This window comes from Schistocerca cancellata, chromosome 4, assembly GCF_023864275.1.
Source record: "Schistocerca cancellata isolate TAMUIC-IGC-003103 chromosome 4, iqSchCanc2.1, whole genome shotgun sequence".
Lineage (NCBI taxonomy): Eukaryota > Metazoa > Arthropoda > Insecta > Orthoptera > Acrididae > Schistocerca > Schistocerca cancellata.
Window position 1 is genome coordinate 692,321,907 of NC_064629.1, and position 20,011 is coordinate 692,341,917.

At 39.6% G+C, this 20,011-nt stretch overlaps 1 protein-coding gene across 4 annotated transcripts in view; it reads left to right on the forward strand.

Annotated features, from left to right (window-relative positions):
* Positions 1 to 20,011, forward strand: part of LOC126183575 (LIM domain and actin-binding protein 1) — a 216,577-nt gene that overhangs the window by 106,651 nt on the left and 89,915 nt on the right. For all 4 annotated transcript variants that reach the window (XM_049925669.1, XM_049925670.1, XM_049925671.1 and 1 more), the window contains one exon: positions 13,573 to 13,644. In XM_049925669.1, coding sequence (XP_049781626.1) covers positions 13,573 to 13,644 — 72 coding nt within the window. The remainder of the gene's footprint in view (positions 1 to 13,572; positions 13,645 to 20,011) is intronic.

A 20,011-nucleotide genomic window follows, 5' to 3' on the forward strand; every position in this document is an offset into this window, starting at 1 on the left:
GTGTGTGTGTGTGTGTGTGTGTATGCAAGTTGCGTTTATGTGAGTGTATGTGTGCGTGTGTGTATGTGTGTCTACTGCTGACAAAGACCTTAATGGCCTAAAGCCTTAATTGTATGAATCTTTTTATTGTGCCTATCGCGACTCAGCATCTCCACTATATGGTGAGTGGCAACTTTCCTTCTCTGGTATTGTTACATTCCATCCTGGATTTTCCATTGTTTGAAAATTTGTTCAGTATACTCATACCTTCATTAATGGTCTGCAGTGTGACACTTTGTCAAATGCTTTTTGGAAATCAAGGAATATGGAATTTCCCTGTTGTTCTTCATCCGCAGTTCACCAGATGTTGTGGGACAAAAGGGCAAGCAGAGTTTCACATGAGCAATGCTCTCTAAATACATGTTGTAGAGAGAAGCTTTGCTCTCGCAAGGAAATTTACTACAGGTCCAAGTTAGAATATGCTCAAGAATTCTACAGCAAACTGATGTTAGGAGCATAGGTCTGTAATTTTATGGGTCTGTTCTTTCACTGTTCTTGTATGTGGTAACCTTGCAATGGATGAGAGATTCACAATAAAAGCAAGTGAATTAAGGTGTCAGTGCTGAAGAGTACTCTGTGAAACCGAATTGGGAATCCATCTGGACCTAGCAATTTGTTTGTTTTCAACTCTTTCAGCTGCATTTCAGCTATGTCCTTCATACAGGAGTTTGTATTGCAGCCAGATAATGGTATGAATGTACAATCCTCCTGTGTTAGTGTTGTATTAAATGCAAAATTTAAACTTCAACTTTCGTCTCTCCCATTGCCACATCAGACTGGTCATAATGTGCTCAGTGATTTTATGTAGGAACAGAATTCCCAAGGATTCTCAGCAAAATATCTTGCTGATGTATGGTGTCAAAAATTCTTGTATGCTTTGTGCATTGATATTTTTACACACAATCAAATTTCTACTAGCTTTTGTCTGTTGACATTTCTGCATTCTTTTTTGAACTGAGAGTGCAATGATCAATGTTTTCTCAGCATTTTCCAAATTTTGTTGTTAAACCATGGTGGGCCTCTACTGTCCTTACTTGACATGCATTTCCCCAGAGCATGATTTACAACTGATTTAAACTTTGCCCATAATTCCTTTATGTCCACCACATTGGGAGTATGTCATGTCTGTTCATTCTCCAACTTGGATGCTAGCAACTGTTTATCTGCCCTTTCTTGGCTTCTTGATAGATTTATTAACTTAAGTAACTGTTGTGGCTATCTAAATCCACATACATACTTTGAAAGCCCTGTATGGTGTGTGGCAGAGGGTACCTTGTACTGGTCCCGGTCCTTTCCTTTCCTATTCCTCTTGCAAATGGAGTGAAGGAAAAACACTATGTATATGCTTCCTTGTGACCCTGATTTCTCATACCTTGACTTTATGATCCTTACATGAGATAATGTTAGTGGCATATGCTTCCTTATGACCCTGATTTCTCTGATCTTGACTGTATGGTTCTTACATGAGATGTATGTTGGTGGCAGTAGAATTATTCTGCAATCTTTAGAAAATACAAGTTCTCTAAATGTCATCAATAATGTTTTGCAAAAAGTAAATCTTCTTTCCACCGGGGATTCCCAATTTAGTTCATTGAACATTTCTGTAATATTTGTATGTTGAGTGAAGTTACCAGTAATAAACCTATCAGCATACATCTGAATATGCTCTGGTGGGGATCCCAAATGTTCAACCTGTACTCAAGAATGGGTCACATGAGTGTTCCACACATAGTATTCTTTATATATGAGCTGCACTTTCTTAGAATGCTTCCAAAAAACTGAGGTCAACCATTCACCTTCCTACAATTGGCCATATGTGCAATTTGATTTCATGTTTCTTTGCAACATTATGCCTGGATATTTAACCTATGTGACTGTGTCAGCCAGCACACAACTAATACTGTATCTGAACTCTACAGGGTTGTTTTTCCTACTCATCTGCATTAACATGCATTTTTCTACATTTAAAGCAAGCTGCTATGATGATATTGTAACCAGTAACCATTGCCCCTGTACTGTCATTGTTGATAAGGTCAGGCCTGTTCGTAATTATGAGGTCTAAAATATTTCCGCTGCATGTGGGTTGATGAACTAATTGTGCAGTACAGTTTTTGGAGAAAGTGTTCAGAACCACTTCATAGGACTGTACCACCTGCAGTGAATCCATAGATACCCCAGTCAATACTTGGTAGGTTAATGTTGCCTCCAAATAATATTTTATGATCTGGGTACTTTTGCAATACATGTCATAGACTTTCTTTGGATGATTTTAGCACTGTTACAGCAAAATTGGGTGGCTGGTAAAGGAATCTAATGATTAATTTAAGTTTAACTAGGCCATTTCTTGACATCAAGATAACTTTACGGTCAGACTCACTTTTGACCTTGATAAACATATTTTTTGTTGACTGTAATGAATGATGACTCATCTGGCTTTCTGATATACATTTCATATCTCTTTAAGTATTTCTGAGCTTTGTAACTTGGATTTTATTCAGCTCTAGTTTATGACAATAATTTGAGCACAACAACTTCCCTGGACAGTAGTAAATTCAGTGACTTTGTTTCCAATTCTTCATCAATTTTCTGTTGAAATCTTGACATTTGAAGTGTCTTTACTTTGTAAATGATCTGATTGGTGGACATCAAACTCTTGCCCACCCAAAAAAAAGTACACTACAGATGTACTGTGCTACTTTTTCCTCTGTGTATTGCACACTTGACCTATAAAGGGGAAAGTATCAATACTCTACCGCATAACATGGGACCAAAAATCTATTATAGAGTTGATGGAGCCTCTGGTTGAGACCCCTTACTCAGCTTCAAACCAAAGGGGCATGATCGATCCTGGGTACAGTACAGCAGATAATAAGCACTGCATCCTGCAAGCAAGGCTAGCAGTCTTCACCACTTCTGCCAAGTGACTGTAGGAAATGAGGATGACCTCAGAAATTAAGCAACATGCATCATTGATGCTGACATGAACCACAGCTTACAGATTTATGCAGCCTGCATCCTTGATAGCTACAGGCAGAGCCTTCTGCACATCTTGGATGAGGCCCCCTGGCAGTCATATTAAGTCTACATTGGACTTCTTTCTAGCCCTGGATGCTATGTGTTTAAGGGGCTCCATAATGCAACCAACATTGGAGTTCCTAACAATTAGCAAACCCTTCCTCTGGGTGAGCCTGCTCAGGCTCTGCTGAAGGAGTGGCCACTTGTGCGCTTATAGGGTGAATGGAGTAAGCCAGATGGCCAGTCCCCACATTCACTCTACACCTTGAATGCTGCAAACATATTACAACCAGCCAGGTACCCTGAAGTAAGCATGGTGCCCATGCACTGGGTATGCTGGAAGAAGCCTTGGCAGCAGAGCTCATGACCCCAAGTGACAGCTGAGAAGTCCTATGCAATGCAGCAGTTTCTCAGCCAGAAAACCCCTCGAGAGCAGCTTGCAGACGGCTGACTGTGGTCAACAGTTTTCATCTGTTTGCAAACTACACCCAGCTCCTTCTGCATTTGCCCACAGCAGCCACCCTCCTTATCCATCCTAATGCTAAAATTTGAATGACAATAAATAAAAATGAGCCATGTTTTCTTTTAGACATGAATGTGCACTGCCAAACTTCTTAAATCACAGATCCAAGCTACTACACTGAGGCAGTCATTGACACTGATTCACTGTACACTGGCGAACATAGAGACACATTACAGAGGTGGTGGAGGAGGAGGTGGAGGAAGAGGAAGAGGAAGTGGTCCAGGCATCTTGTCCTCATGCTGCCTGTCTATTTCATCCACTGCCTCTATTGCTATCACATCAGAACATTCCTGCTGTATTTTTGCTAATGCTACATTCCATGCAGAGATCAACTGAAAACTGCTCTCCTGGTTGAGAAGATCATCATGTACTTGCATTTCCACTGCCTTCTTTCTGACCAAATCCCAGATCTCATTTGAGTGTCACACCATCTTCTTATGTACAAAAACAAACATGTGTCCTTCATTGATACTGTGCTCTGAAACTGTGGACTTGTCAGTTTAGTCGAGACAGATGCACCTCACATGCTCTGAACAGTGCTGTGAGATGCATCACTGCATCTGGCTGGTGTACTGCTCATCACTCACAACTGACGGTAGAGATGCCAGGTGCCCATAGCCTTAATTGGTCTTTGAGCCAAGCATATTCTTGTTTCAAAGCATTGCCCAGAATATACTTTTTATGTTGTGTTTCTCCATTATCCTGCAATCTTTGCTGTGGATTTCCCTGTGTATGTAAGGAATTCCAGGTGATTGTTTTCTTCTTCTGGGTCACTTTATTTCTTCTTCTTGTTTGATTGGAGAGCACATCTTATGTGTGTCTCTGAGAGTAGCCATTCTTGCAAAAGGTTTTGTGCAGATACCATAACTCAGTAGGCAGACTTTCCTTGTCACCTACGGCTCACATTCTGTGTGCCACAATGGTGAGCCCTGACTTGTATCGCTGTGGACAGTGGCAGCTGTTGATGTTTAGGTACAGATCCTTTTGTGTCTTCTTCAGGTAGACAAAATGTCCAACCACCAAGGTTCTTCTTTATCAGAATGTCCTGGAATTTCAAAGAATGGTAGGATTCCATTTTCTTCCATCTTGACAGTGAACCTAACATTGTCACATATGCTGTTAAGGAGGCACAGGAATTCCTCTAGGTTTTCTTCACTGTGTGACCACACCACAAATGTGTTGTCCACATATTTGTAGAGCTGCTTTGAAAGCTATTTCCTCTAAGTGTTTCGTATATAGTTTAGCAATGCCTAGAGAGGATCCCATGATGATTCCATCTATCTGTTCATAGAAGTTTTCACTACAGTGGAAGTAAATGGTTGCATGTACAAGTAGGAACAGTTTCACAACATCATTGTTGAAATGACTTTCTAGTAGTACCACAGAATCTTCTAGTGGTATCCATGTGTAAAGAGATGTGATGTCAAAGTGGGCTGATCTCCCTTGTCCAGACATCTCTCTTAAAGCATTTTCACAAATTCTGTTGAGTTCTTGACACCGTGTGAACAGAGACCCATGAGAGGTTTTAGTAGATTTGCCACGTGTTGGGCTGTGGCAAATTTATAGTGTTCACTTTTGGACATAGTGGAACTCTTTGTTTATTTTCAGGAGGCCGTCAAGTCATAGTGGTACCGATGTTGTAGGGTACTGCATTCTGATCATATCCTTGTCCAGAACTGAGTTGTTGAGGAGTCAGATGGTCTTCCTTTCACAGCTGGTGTAGGATCCTTCTTCACTTGCTTGTATACCAGATCCTGTAGCAGCATCATAATCTTCTGCTAACAGTCATATGACCATAACAACACTGTTGTATTGCCTTTGTCAGCTACCAAGATGACTATATCGTTGTATACAGCCTTGCGTTCTGCCACAAAGACATAATTATTTAGCATTTTGGCATTGTCAAGGATCTACTGGTCTCGCTACTCATCTCTTCTGCAGTATCAATGGGGAGCCCCCAGATTGCTTGCTCGATGCTGCTGATGATTTATGAAATGTTCTTCTATCAGGTGCAAAATTCAGATCTTTTGACTTCATGGATGTTACTGCCCCATCCATTGCCTTCATGGTAAAATTGATGATATTCCTCAAATCACTAGTGTTGATATTCTGCAGGCAAATCCTCAGATGTCAGTGGAACTGGTTGCATTGCTTCATAGTAGCTTTCCACTTACAGAGTATGGTGGTCAACCCTACTCCCACGCCCAGGGTGAGAGACTGGATGCAAGGTGCAGGTGGCAATTGAGTGGAGTTTGTATGATTTTTTCCAGTTCTAGCCTTGCAACATGGGTTTGTTGCTACACAAGGGCTGAACTAACACACTGTGGAATTTGTTTTGTTCACATAATGTTGATGGGATGTCATAAGTAAGCAAACTGTGGCATAACTTCTTTATCCTTATACCACTGTAAGGAAGGCAGTCTACTGAGTGGACTCACTTTCTAGATTTGTAGCTTTTGCAGCATCCCAAAGGGAAGCCTGTATTCCCATATATTCCTGTTACCTGATAACAGAAAGTCCTGGTGGAATGTAAATAATTAAAGGAGTAAAGGTAGCAACTCACAAAATGTATAAGCACCAAGTCATCAAAAGTCCTCCATCTTTGCTAATCCCTGCCCCACACCAAACTCTACCCTTGCCCCAAGGCTTTAACTTCACTAATCCTGCATTCACACGCCCTCTTCCACTCAGTCTCCTTCTTCCTCCATTCTTTCTCACCCTTCCGAACCATTCCTCCATGTTACTGTGTGCTGGACACAACTCCCCATGTCTGTGGCCAGAACAAGCTCATTGGTGCCACTTTCCTGTCCAGTGCATCTTCTGAGTACCCCTACCTTCCCTGCCAGCTTTCTCCACTTGCAACTCCACTCAACATAACCTGTGTGTGTGTGGGGGGGGGGGGGGGGGGGGGAGGGGGGGGGGAGGTAGGTGTTAGGTGTGCAGGTGTGCATGTACTCTGTAGCTCTGAAAAAAAAAAAAATTGACCAAAAGCTAGAAAAGATCTGTCTTGTTTACATGCCTTTCAACAACTCAGCATCTCTATTATTCACTGAATTGTTATCTGTACTCCTTAAAGTACTTACATTCCTTTTGTCTGTTGCACATGTTGTTATAATTTCCACTGCAGATGTTCTTCCTTCTTCAGCTGTGAATATAGATTACCTTTGTAATGGTTTCTGTGTTGCTACTCATCTGTTGTTATGCTTGTGTGTGTTCCTTTTCTGATCCTGCTCTGCTTTGTGATTTTTCTGTCACCTCTGATATTAGACTTTATGGTTGATGTTTTTACTGTGTGATCCCATTTCACTTCATTTATTTCCACACAAGGTACAAAAATGCCACAAACAATCATTGTCAGCATGAATGTAACTATATGGGCTGACACTGGCTCAACAGCAAAGCTGCAGAGCTGAATGCTGGAAGAGGGAACATAACTGAATATGAGAGTCAGTCTATGGGGGAGCAGAGAGTCTGAACACTGCATTGAGAAGAGTCTAAGGATAAACACAAACATGACCAGAACAAACAACTGACACTAGCACCTGGAAACAAAGAATAGTGTGAGGCAAAGGCCAGGTCTGAGGTAGCTGAAATCAATGTAAGAACTGCTGGGCAAGGCCTACCACCACTGGAAAGTAAACTCCTAAATCAGTGGGTGTGCCAAAGCCACACTTCCTGTGTGCCATCCATGACAGCATTCTGTTCTGTAATGCTGCAGTATCCATACCAACTCATCTACATCTATCTTGATGCCCAAGCACAGGGACACTAAACCACTCCCCCCTGAAAAGGCCACATAGAGGTGTAAATGGCCTTATTTCTGCCACGACCTCTGTCATAAAACCGGTGATGGTGCAAGACTCTGTGGCAGTGGATCAACCACTGATGGAGATAATGCAGATGCAGCTACTTCTGCCATATGGTGGAAGGTTCTGGAGACTGGGTGATAGTTGATCTTCTAGCATTGGTGAGGGTGAGGACTCAGCACTGGTGAATGGGGGAAGGGGGGGCACCAGATCAAATTCCATGAACTCCACCTTGGCAGTCACCAGAGCTATCCCCACCAGGGCCCTAGTTGCTGTCGTAATTGGGAACCCCTCATTGGATCAATTCTGCGATTGACCCCATCATCTAGCCAGCGTGGAGATGGCAGTTGTGAGGGTCCAACAGGTTGCTAACACAACAGCTCCTAACCAATGTCCACCACAAACAAATGCCAAGCTTTGTGGCCTGCCACTATACCTGAAAGTCATCTTTGCTGTCGGCAGAAAGACCAGGCCCAAATGGCAGCCCCGTGAGGCAAAAGGGTTGTATCATGATGGTCTGGGGTATATGGCTATGGTGCAACAAATTCAAAAGACCCTGCAGCTGGCACTCATGGAAATGTTCCACCAGACTACATCATCTAGCAAGCGTGGAGATGGCAGTTGTGAGGGTCCAACAGGTTGCTAACACAACTGCTCCTAACAAATGTCCACTACAAACAAATGCCGAGCTTTGTGGCCTGCCACTATACCTGAAAGTCATCTTTACTCTCGGTAGAAAGACCAGGCCCAAATGGCAGCCCTGTGATGCAAAATGGTTGAATCATGATGGTCTGGGGTATATGGCTTATGGCACAACAAATTCAAAAGACCCTGCAGCTGGCACTCATGGAAATGTTCCACCAGACTGCACCCATTAAACAATGTCAGCTGGTATGTGGCAAGAAAACTAGACAGTGTATCATCACAGGAAAAGGCAAGTGATTAAATTGGTAAAGCCCAATGATAATGTTGAGCACCAAGAAATTCTGAGAAGTTGTATCCAACAGCAACTGCAGGTATCCATCATGCAAGTTTATGCATAAAAAATACTGACCCACAACTTCACCAACAACTTCTCCAGCTATGGAACTGGATACAAAACCAGGACACACTGTGCACTGACTGAATGTTTCAAATCACCGCAAAGGCATATGGCACAATCTGGCTTCTGAATCACCACCAGAGGGGTGGCCCATTGACTAAATGAAATAAGAGAAACAACAACAAGTTCCTGCCAATGTTGCAACTTGGCCTTGACATTGTCAAGCAAGGCAAAAGAAATGGGGCTGGGGTGACAAAGTTCAGGTATCATTGAAGACTTCAGGAAGACATATGCCTCAAAGTTTTCTGCATGACCCAAGGCATTCTCAAACAGGTAATTGTATGACCACAAGAAGGAGCCTTAATCTTGAAAGTGGAGCAGTTGAGACACTAAATGTACTCTGCCAACCACCTGGAAACAAAAAACAGAAAAGGGGTCTAAACCAAAAATATTTCATACCAATGATGAATTTACCACTAACAATGTATGTTGCCATTCCATATTCTTGTAATGCACAGAGATAGAGAACTGCCCTCTCAAAGAAATGCATTGTTTATTGTAAGACACAACTTGACATAGTGGCCATTGCAGCAAATGGGGTGGAAATCAGTAGATGTGATTTACATCTACAGACAAACAAATGAATAAAATTTCAGAAAAAAATTTGGATGATTTATTCAAGATAAAGAGTTTCACAAATTGAGCAAGTCAATGATGCATTGGTCCACTAGTTATTTGGCTAGGCATTGATAAAGTTGTTGGATGTCCTCCAGAGCGACATCATGCCAAGTTCTGTCCAATTGGTGCATTAGATCATCAAAATCCCAGGCTGGTTGGAGAGCTCTGCCCATAATGTTCCAAAAATTCTCAGTTTGGGGAGAGACATGGCAACATTGCTGAACAAGGCAGGGTTTGGTAAGCATGAAGACAAGCAGAAGAAACTCTCATCACATGTGGGCAGACGTTACCTTGTTGAAATGTAATTAATTCCAGGATGGCTTGCCATACAAGGCAACAAAACGGAGTGTAGAACATCACTGAAGTACCAATGTGCTGTAAGGTTGCTGTGAATGACAACCAAAGGAGTCCTGTTATGAAATGAAATTAAACCCCAGACCATATGGTAGGTGATAATCAGGATGGTATCCCACTATGATCTGGGGTGCCTCCAGACATGTCTTTGCTGGCCATCAGGGCTCAATTCAAAGCAGGACTTATCACTGAAGACAATTCTACTCTAGTGAACAAGATTCCAGGCCGAATGTGTCTAATACCACTGCAGACAGGCTTGTTGGTGTACAGAGGTCAATAGTACTCAGTGCAAGGGGCACCATGAGGTCAGCCTCCTTTCTGTGAGCCACCTATTAATGGTCTTTGTGGTCATTGAAGCACCAATTGCGTGTCAGATCAATGATAATGACAAACCCAGGGCTCTGAGTGCCTCTCTGATGATTGCTTGGTCCTCCCATTCTGCCATCTCTCTAGGTTGATTGCTTTGTTCTTGACTCTGTGTTTGGCCATAGTTCACCCATTTCTGCCAACATAATCAAAGAATGGCATCAGTCCTATTCAAATGTTGAGTGATTCACCAAGTACTCAAAATGGCTCCTTTGAGCCTAACTGTATGTCCTTTCTCAAATGCCCATGTCTGTGTACACCATTCACACACCTATCTGGGAGGCTAGTTAATGTGCAACTGAGTACACAGAGAATGAAATTTGGAAATAGTTTATGCCCTGGTATTGACATGTCACTGTTTTCTATCTTTCCCATCTGTGTGGTGATATTGCACTGCAGTGTCACACATTCATCCATCAGCTGCCAAAGTTTAGAATTTTGCATTTTCTGTTGATACCTGTATGAATATCAATTTGTGATCAATTTTCATAACTCCTTCATGGTGCATCATTTCTTTTTTCTTAGCGTGTATGGTGAGTACTTACCTTTATCTCTTGCATTATTTGACCATGTTCCTTACTGTCAGAGAGATAACAAACATTAAATTCTCTGGATGTTCAAGACAAGTTACCATAACCTTATGAATGGATTTCAGCAGAACTTTGCCCATGAAATAAATAGTGATATTCCTCCTACTGATTTCCATTCCTAAGGAATGTGTGACATTTTCTGGTTTCTTTGAGCTTTGATTTGTGTCAATTATTTAGTTAAGGTAATTGTTCAATGAAACATACTGATTACAAAAGTTCTAATATGATGACCTGGCCAACGTAATTATAAATGAAAATTATTCAGCAACAGTAGTAATGTAATTATAAAACATTTTTGAAAGTTATATCATGCCTAGATCTTTCCAGTAATCAAATGTATCTGTGAAAGATAATGTTAACATCATTTATGAGAGTAGTTTGTTTTGAGTGAGTGATGTGATTAATGAAGTTTATTTGATAGACAATAATATTTACTACTGTAAAAGCAAAGGTTAGGATACTTCACATACACTCACAAGCACAGACAAAAATTCATGATAATTTTCAAGTAAAGCACAGGCAGTTAATAAATTTGTGAACATGTGATTGACACAAGATTAATAATTGCAGATATTTATTAATACATACTTAAATTAAAACTTAGCCTTTTTTAAGTTGCATAGTCAAAACAAATTTCTCATTATTCAATGCACATACTTCTTTGACATGGACCAAAATTGCTACAAAAGTTTTGCAGCTATTAATTTGTGTATAAAAAAAGGGGTGGGGGTGGGGGGTCGGGAGAACCCAAACAATTGATTTGGTTGGTGCTATAAATGCTTCCGTATGAAATTATAGTTCTAAGGGAAAATAAAATTAATGATACCCTTTGTATTGAATATCTTTGATACTAAATTCCCAGGAAATAAAATCCCAAACACAACATTACAAATCCAGTCATGTTTGGATATTTACATTGTTGAAATAAGCATTGGTATTTTGTATCTCAGAACTCTTTTACTCTGAATCTCCTTAATCACCCCTCCCATTTTCAGTGTTTAAAAAATTTAAAATACATTTACACTCATCTGGAACCTGGAAGTGTGATTTCCAGGAATCTCAAATATAGTGTTATGATAATAGTTCTGGAATTAGTAGTTGTGCATGAGATTAAGATTAGAATTTTAAATTAAGCCTACAGAAGAAATTCCCTGATGCACCATATACAATTGGAATCAGAAATCATGCAACAAACTAAGGACAGTGGCACCCCTTGCAATGGGAAACATTTCTTCTCAAGTAACTCATAACTCCTGAAATCTTGTTTTGGGTTTATGTTCATTTGTTCAAGTGTGTCATACATTGTAGATGTAGTCATTTCAGAGGTACAGTCATCAAACCTAAAATTTGTTATGGTTGTGTATACATTGTTGAACCAGACAACAATGCTATTTCCTCAGTCTCTATTCTGCTTATTTTATGTTGATATTTCTACAAGTAGTTACAACCAGTCATTTACTAAGCATAGATGGCTCACCAACATAATGATGTGTTATTGCAATGTTAGAAGAAATGGAAAAGGTGTCTTCAGTTTCTGCTGGTGCCAGTTTCTCACTGACACTTTCTACAACACACCCTATTAGCTGAACTTCAATAAACATACATTTTTCATATGTGCTATATTGGCATAAGTACAATGTAAGCCTGACGATGTTTTTAAGATTAGATTAGATTCATTTTTTGTTCCATAGATGCACAATGAGGAGATCCTTGTGCAAATTTTTTTCAGTCAACTCTCAACTAGCACACGTAACATTGTCCCTGTTATTAGCTCAAGTCAAACATCAATATGAGACAAAAATCTGCAAGCATAATGCAAACCACATACATTAAGGGGAAGGAAATGTTGCCATATGGCTTTAACATGATGTTCAATTTGTATAATGGATTTTGTTGTGAAATGCTGATGACAAGACCTTTACAACACAAATCTCATTTGCTGAACAGATGGTTCATTTAAGACAGATACTCCTACATATAGGAATAGTCATATCTGAGCTGATAAATGCCATGCAGTGTTTACTATAGTGTTTACTGGCAGATTTGGTGTGGAATTGTTTGTAATAATCTGGTGGAGCCTATCGTTTTGACATCCCATTTCAACAGTGCAAGTTACTTTGATGTCCTTTAAAACATTACTATGCTGATTCAGAAGAATGTAATTTTGATAATATGTAGAATCTTGTGGTTCTAGACTCCACTGTACTCCAGGCAAATTTTGCAAGCACATCCCAGCAACACGTCTTTGGGGCAATGTGTAGTGGAAGAGGGGCTCGGGGTAGGCACTGTAAAATCTGTTAGATAAGTTTTCCTCAATGGTGTGTAAGGATGAATATGTGGGAACGTTAGCATCAAACGTTAGCATCACTGTCCAGAGAAAATGACTTGCAGATTTATTTCTGATATTTGACAGCAGCAGTTGAGTTCACTCTGTGACTCGAGTGTATTATGTCGTGTATTCTGGTATGTATTGAGTTTCTATAAAATAAAGTGTGTTGTGTAGTCCATACCACTGTGTTGTCTGTCATTCACTATCACAACATACTGGAGGTCCACAAATATATTAGTCATTTACTTCACTATGTCAACCATGTTGTCTTCCTTTGCCCATTACCAGTCCGTATTCTACACCAGTGAAAATTTGTAGCTTGACAAATTTGATTTTCTGCTCAACTTTGTAAACATATAAATAAATAAACAGGCCTTAAGTTACTGGATTTTTATATCCATAATTTGAGTTAGACTAACCTTACATACTCTGTATGATATGCTACAGACAGGAGTGCATAACTTCATAGTAATACATTGGATGATATGAGTTACTAAAGAATTCTTATTATTATATTTCTCATTTTGCTGCTTAGTTTGTGATGTATCCTGTATGTATTTCTGTTAGAAACTGAACTTCATGGTGAACTATTTGTGAATGTTAGCGATTTTCTTATTCTATACAATACATTCTCAGAATTTCTTTAACTTGACATGAAACTATTTTGTTGTAAAAACAAGCATAACATTTTAAGTTTCATAAATATGCCTCAAGGGAATATTCGTACTGTAATATGTGCAATTCCACTACATAATGGATAAAATAATAACTTCTAAAAGTCATAATGCATAATTTTACCCATAATTTTGTTTTTGTTGTCCTAATTTTAGGTCAACTTAGGAAACCAAAATTGATCATCTGTGAGAATGAGCCAGTAGAACTACCACCAGAAGTGGTTAGAGGTAGGATAATGGTTTGTGTTAAAATTCTGTGCTCTAACAGTCTGTTGTTTACTAACAAATGTTATGGCTTCATATCAGTATTTCTAAGTGTCATTTTGATGAAGATGATAATTGCTTCAGCATAGTCACTGCTGGAAATGTAATGTTTCTGCCCCACAGAAGGAGGTATCCGTGCTTGTGAATTATTGGCAAATGGAGTTCAGATTTGAAGTAAAATGGAACAATTTTTAAAATATGCAACACGGAACATAATTTTTTTTTAAAATATGGTATTAGTGAGCAAAGCAGTAATAAAGTAAATAAATACAGGTTTGTTGCTCAGTGCTTGTGGGTACAGAAAAAGGGGTTAAATGTTTGTTAAAACAGTATATGTCACCCACGATGGCTTGCTTTATCAAGACAGTTTTTGAGAGGCATTAAAAGTGTAACATAATCAAGTTGTTTTCAAGTCTTGTGTTTCCCAAACAATGTATTATGAAAATACACGTTTGAAAAGGTATAAAACAATGCAAGCAGTATTCAGTGGAATTCTTCCCTAGGTAAAGTAATGATAGAAATCAAACTATGAAAATCTGTTACAAAATAACAACATGAATTAAGGTAGATTGCTACTCATAACATAAAGGAGCCATTAAAAAGGGATGGAGAATAGTAACAAAGAGAAACAGCACTGAATTTTAGAATGGAAGATAAGCCACTGGATGTTTAATGTAATGTGATGGAGAACAATAACAAAGGGAAACAGCAGTGGATAGAAGGATGAAAGAAAAGCCACTGGGCATTTAATGTAATGGGACAGAGGACAGTAACAAAGGGGAAACAGCACTGGGTTGGAGAATGGAAGGGTAGTCACTGAGTACATTCTCTATGTGATGAGTAACAATCTGTCCTAATTAATATTGTTAAAATAATGGTAGAAATGTTCACTTTAAAAAAATCAAAAGCAGCATGCCAAGACATGCATGTTGATAATTAATAACAAAAGCAATAATCCCAAGAATTGAGCACGTAATGATATTTAGCTTCAACAAGAGTATACACTAATTGCATTTTTTGAGTGCACATGTTGCTAATCATTTGTTTTATATGCCATAGAATGCTGCCATGGTGTAGTTTCATGGATTCAAGTACAAATGTAGCAATTGATTCTTCCATTGCAGTTGTTAATTTGCTATAGAATGAGAGCCTTATAATTCTGATTGTATTAGTTTCTGTTGGATGCTGTTTTTTATTATTACTTTTGCCCTTTATTTTCTTAATACAGTGATATAAACCAATATAAATGGAATTTTTTATTTTGTGTGTGATCGTCCCTGCACAGATGGTATCTAATAATGTTTGATGACAATTCATCTACTGCTTCTTTCTGAACAGGGATTACTTGCTATTATTTTCATTTATCATTTAGTTTACCTACTTTCCTTCTTCCTAATTAAAGACTGGCATCTAATTTGTTTGCAGTTTTTAGAGTTTTTATATAAGGATAAAAGAGTCACTACTGCAGCAAACAACAACAAAAATGTTTGCTGTGAATTTCTCATTATTTGGTATACATTTTCAAGAAGCCTCTTCATCTGAGCTATAATCAATAGTGTAAAAAAATAACTCAACAGTTTTTGAAATATTTATCTGCTTTTTAGTCACTACCTAGCATTTCTAAATAATCTTTGCCAGTGCCTGCAATGTATTACTGTAATCTTGGAACTTCTTCTCGTTTAATATACCACTGCCAGAAATTTTTAAGCACATACTTTAAAATGTTGCAGTATTAATAGCATTTATTGGTGCCATTGTAATCACATGAAGCATGCATGATCCCCTCTTCTGTTTCAACCATAAGGGGAAACCTGGAAAGTCAGCTTTGCTGTCCAGGGAAAGGTCCTGTTGGAGATCTTAATTGCTACATTTCCCTGACCAGTGAAGTTCATGCCCCTACTAGTAATCATTTGCAAATGTTGTTGCCTCAGAGTTATCCAAAGAATCCATGCAAAAATGCTAAAGAAAATGATAAAATATCAACTTTTTTACATTTGTGATAATAATGACCCCTCAGACAGTCGTAGGTACCTAATGCTGAAGCCACATCAGTTTACATTTGTGTTGTTGTTGTTGTCTTCATTCCAAAGACTGGTACGATGCAACTTTCCATGCTACTATATCCCGTGCAAGCCTCTTCATCTCTGAATATCTGCTGTAACCCACATCTATTTGAACCTGCTTACTGTAATCACCTCCTGGTCTCTATCTGCAATTTTTAACCCCCCTGCCCCCCCCCCCCCCCCCCCCCACACACACACTTACCTCCAAAACTAAATTGATACCGAGCGGGGTGGCGCAGTGGTTAGACACTGGACTCGCATTCGGGAGGACGACGGTTCAATCCCGCGTCCGGCCATCCTGATTTAGGTTTTCCGTGATTTCCCTAAATCGCTCCAGGCAAATGCCGGGATGGTTCCTCTGAAAGGGCACGGCCGACTTCCTTCCCAATCCTTCCCTAATCCGATGAGACCGATGACCACGATGTCTGGTCTCCTTCCCCAAACCAACCAACCAACCAACTAAATTGATGGTTCCTTGACATTTCAGAATGTGTCCTATGAACCGATCTTCTTTTAGTCAAATTATGCTACAAATTCCTTTCCTCCCCAGTTCTCTTTCAGTACTTCCTCGTTAGTTACACAATCTACCCATGTAATCTTCAGCATTCTTCTGTAGCACCATATTTAAAAGGCTTCTGTTCTCTTCTTGTCTGAGCTGCTTATCAACCATGTTTCACTTCCCTAGAAGGCTACATGCCAGTGTTCAGAAAACACTTCCTAACATGTAATTTTATATTCAATGTTAACAAAATTCTCTTCTTTAGAAACAATTGCCATTCTACATTTTATATCCTCTCTACTTCAGCACTCATAAATTATTTTATTGCCCAAAAAGCAAAACTCATCTACTACTATCAGTGCCTCACTTCCTAACCTAATTTCCTCAGTATTGCCTGATTTAATTTGACTACATTCCATTGCCTTTGTTTTGCTTTTGTTAATTTTCATTTTATATCCTCCTTTCAAGACACTATCCATTCCATTCAACTGCACTTCCAAGTCCTTTCATATCTCTGACAGAATTACAATGTCACTTGCAAACTGCAAAGCTTTTGTTTAATTCCCTTTCTAAATTTCTCATTCCTGTTCTAAATTTCTCCTTCACAGCTTACTCAATGTATACGTTGGATAACACTGTGAATAAGCTACAGTCCTGTCTCACTCCCTTCTCAATTATGGCTTCCCTTTCATTATTTTTGGCTCTTATAACAGCTGTCTGGTTTCTGGATGAGTTGTAAATAACCTTTCGCTCCCTGAATTTTACCCCTGCTACCTTCAGAATTTCAAATAGTATGTTCCAGTCAACATTGTCAAAAGCTTTCTCTGAATCTACAAATGCTATAAATGTAGTTTTGCCTTTCTTTAACTTATCTTCTAAGGTTAGTCATAGGGTCAGTATTGCCTTGCGTGCTCCAACATTTGTCTGGAAACCAAACTGATCTTCCATGGGACCAGCTTCTACCAATTTTTCCATTCTTCTATAAATAATACATATCAATATTTTGCAAGAATGACTTTGTAGTGACCCAGGTTGGCCAATGCCACTACAGGTCAGGGAATAGAGCTTTGGTGCAGGAGTGGTGCTACATCTGGAGGCTTCAGTAACATAGTGATATGTGGAATGTCATTTTGCTACCAGGATGGATACACCTTAGAGTAATGTAGCTGCTTCATAGCATTGTGCAGTGTGTGGGGCCTCAGGAGCACACTGGAGAGAACTGCTGATGCTCCTCATCAGCAAGTCATGACACTGGTGCCACAGGTCAATGAGTGGTGGCCTGCGTATGGTGTTCAGAAGGCAACACAGGAGAGAGTAGGTACTGTCGATTACCAGATGTTTTACACCACACATGGTAGCTCTACACCTTAATGCTCTTGTGGACAGCCCATCATGCACTTAGGTGAGTGCAGCTGACTGCACGGTCCAGGACAGTTGTTGTTATGAAAGACTGGTCCTGGTCTCCCAACACTGGATGACCAAGACTGCAATAGATGTTCACAGAAAAGCTAGGGGGCTGTGCAGATGCGCCGCACCTGGATGGTGTGGGGATCACAGTTTGCAGATCATCCAGGAATGCTCCTTAGTAGGTGGAGGGCTGGCAGCACACCAGTCTACTTCTCATTTGTGATGTCCAAGTAGGTTGCAACAGCAGACAATAGCTGTAGCTCACATCATAATGGCTACATCTCGACATCAAAATCTGCAAACAGGTAGGACGCAGATCATCATCGATCAGCTTGTTGCAATTTCACTAAAACTCAATAGGCCATCATTCTACCTGGTATTGGTGACACAGACAGAATGGCAGCATGACTGAATATGCATGGGAACTCCAAAAGCCTGATTATTTAAGCAGCAGAGCCTGCACCTACTACATGGTATCTCTAGGTGGATGAGCAAATTTGCCCTGGTTTATTGGACTCATCAGCATTCCTTGCCTCTATTCTTGATTTTTGTGCTCAGGTCTTACTGCACCATTTGACTATTACAGTGGCACTCTGGTGCTTTGAGTTACTAAGTGTTACTACATATTGCCCTGTTATGAAGTACTGCAGTATTCGCTAAATGCATCCCTCACTCTGAGGTTGCACGGCAACAGTCAACTAGTGCCTTGCCTTCTGTTACATTGGCAGTATGTCATGTTGACATACCAATTGACACACCAGTTCTGAGCTGGCCTGCTTGGCTCTGAGCTCACTGAGTAAATCTTCATGAAATTTAGGCATGCACACTGAATTCATCATGTGGTGCAACAGCGTATTAAACTGACAGTTTGATAGTATCCACACCTATCAGCACCTGCTTTCTTTTGAATTCAGATTCTTGCAGTCTTTTTTAAGTCTGAGGATATTTCCCCTGTCTCCTAAACATTGCACACCAGATGGAATAGTTCTGTCATGGTCGACTCTCCCAAGGACACCAGCAGCTCTGAGGGAATGTCATGTACTCCAGGGGTCATTTTTCAGCCTAGGTTTTTCATTGCTCTATCAGATTTTCTCACAGCATCATATCTCCCATCTCATATTCATCTACTTTCTCTTCCCTTGCCTTCAAGTTAATTTCCCTTGTATATATTCCTTCCATGTTTCCGCTCTCTCTTATTTGCTTAGTACTGGTTTTTCATCTAAGCTTCTGATATTCATATAGCTGCTTCTCTTCTCTCCAAAGGCCTGTTTAATTTTGCTGTTGGCAGTATCAATCTTTCCCCCAGTTGATACATGCTTCTATAGATTTACATTTTTTGTTTAGGCACTCTTGCTTTGCCATTTTGCACTTCCTGTTAACACCTCTTCATCTGCTGCAGTTTTATATTTTCTCATTTCATCAGTTAAAATCATTGTTCATGATTAAGGAACTTTATTGAATCTTGTTGTATGTGAATTCTTAATGTCCCATAGTCAAAGCATACCTTTCATTACAGTTTTTCAATAACTGCAGGAAGTTGTTTATATGCTGTTGTGCCTAGATACTGTATGACAAAACACAGTCTTTGCCATGATAGCTTTTTAAGCTGTTGTAATCTATAAATAAATTACTCATTTGTAAATGAAACGCTTCTAAGCAGATCAAAGATTCATAAAATCAAAGTACGCAGTTTTTTAATCATCCGTATCAGGGATGGGTGCGTGAGATGCCTGCAAGGTTGCCCATGGGCACTGTATGTATTTGTATGTGCTGTGTGGGCACAATGCATGCACAGCTAACATTCTCTTACTTGCTAACAGGATCAAAGACTGCCAAAAATACATGATCAACAGCTTACACTTGAGTTTGTAGGCACATTAGATTGTTAGTATTCCTTTCATTTCCATAACTATAACAGGACAGTACAAATATAACATGTGCATAGTATTCGCAGAAGTATAGTCTGCCTTGGGTTACACAAAGGTGACATTAAAAGAAAATATAATAACACTTAGCTTATATCAATTCCGTTGTGAAGAAAAGCAAATGGATTTATGCTACTGTGCATGCTTTTATGTGCCATTTCATGACATAAGGCTTTGCATGTCAATTATAAGGTTGTAAAAAAATCATGTTGTTTTCCTATGTCTGTCAGTGAGGTGTTCAGATGACAGAAAATGAAATGACTGTCTACAGTTCAATAGAGGCACAACACAGAGACAAAGAAACAAATTAAGAATAATGTTTTCCGAGTGTAATGCTGTAATGATCCCAGCAGGCTACAAAGTAAGAGCAGGTACATGCAGTAAGATACATTCTAAATTCTGCTGTACTGTTCTGAGGAGAACTGGGGGAGTGGTGC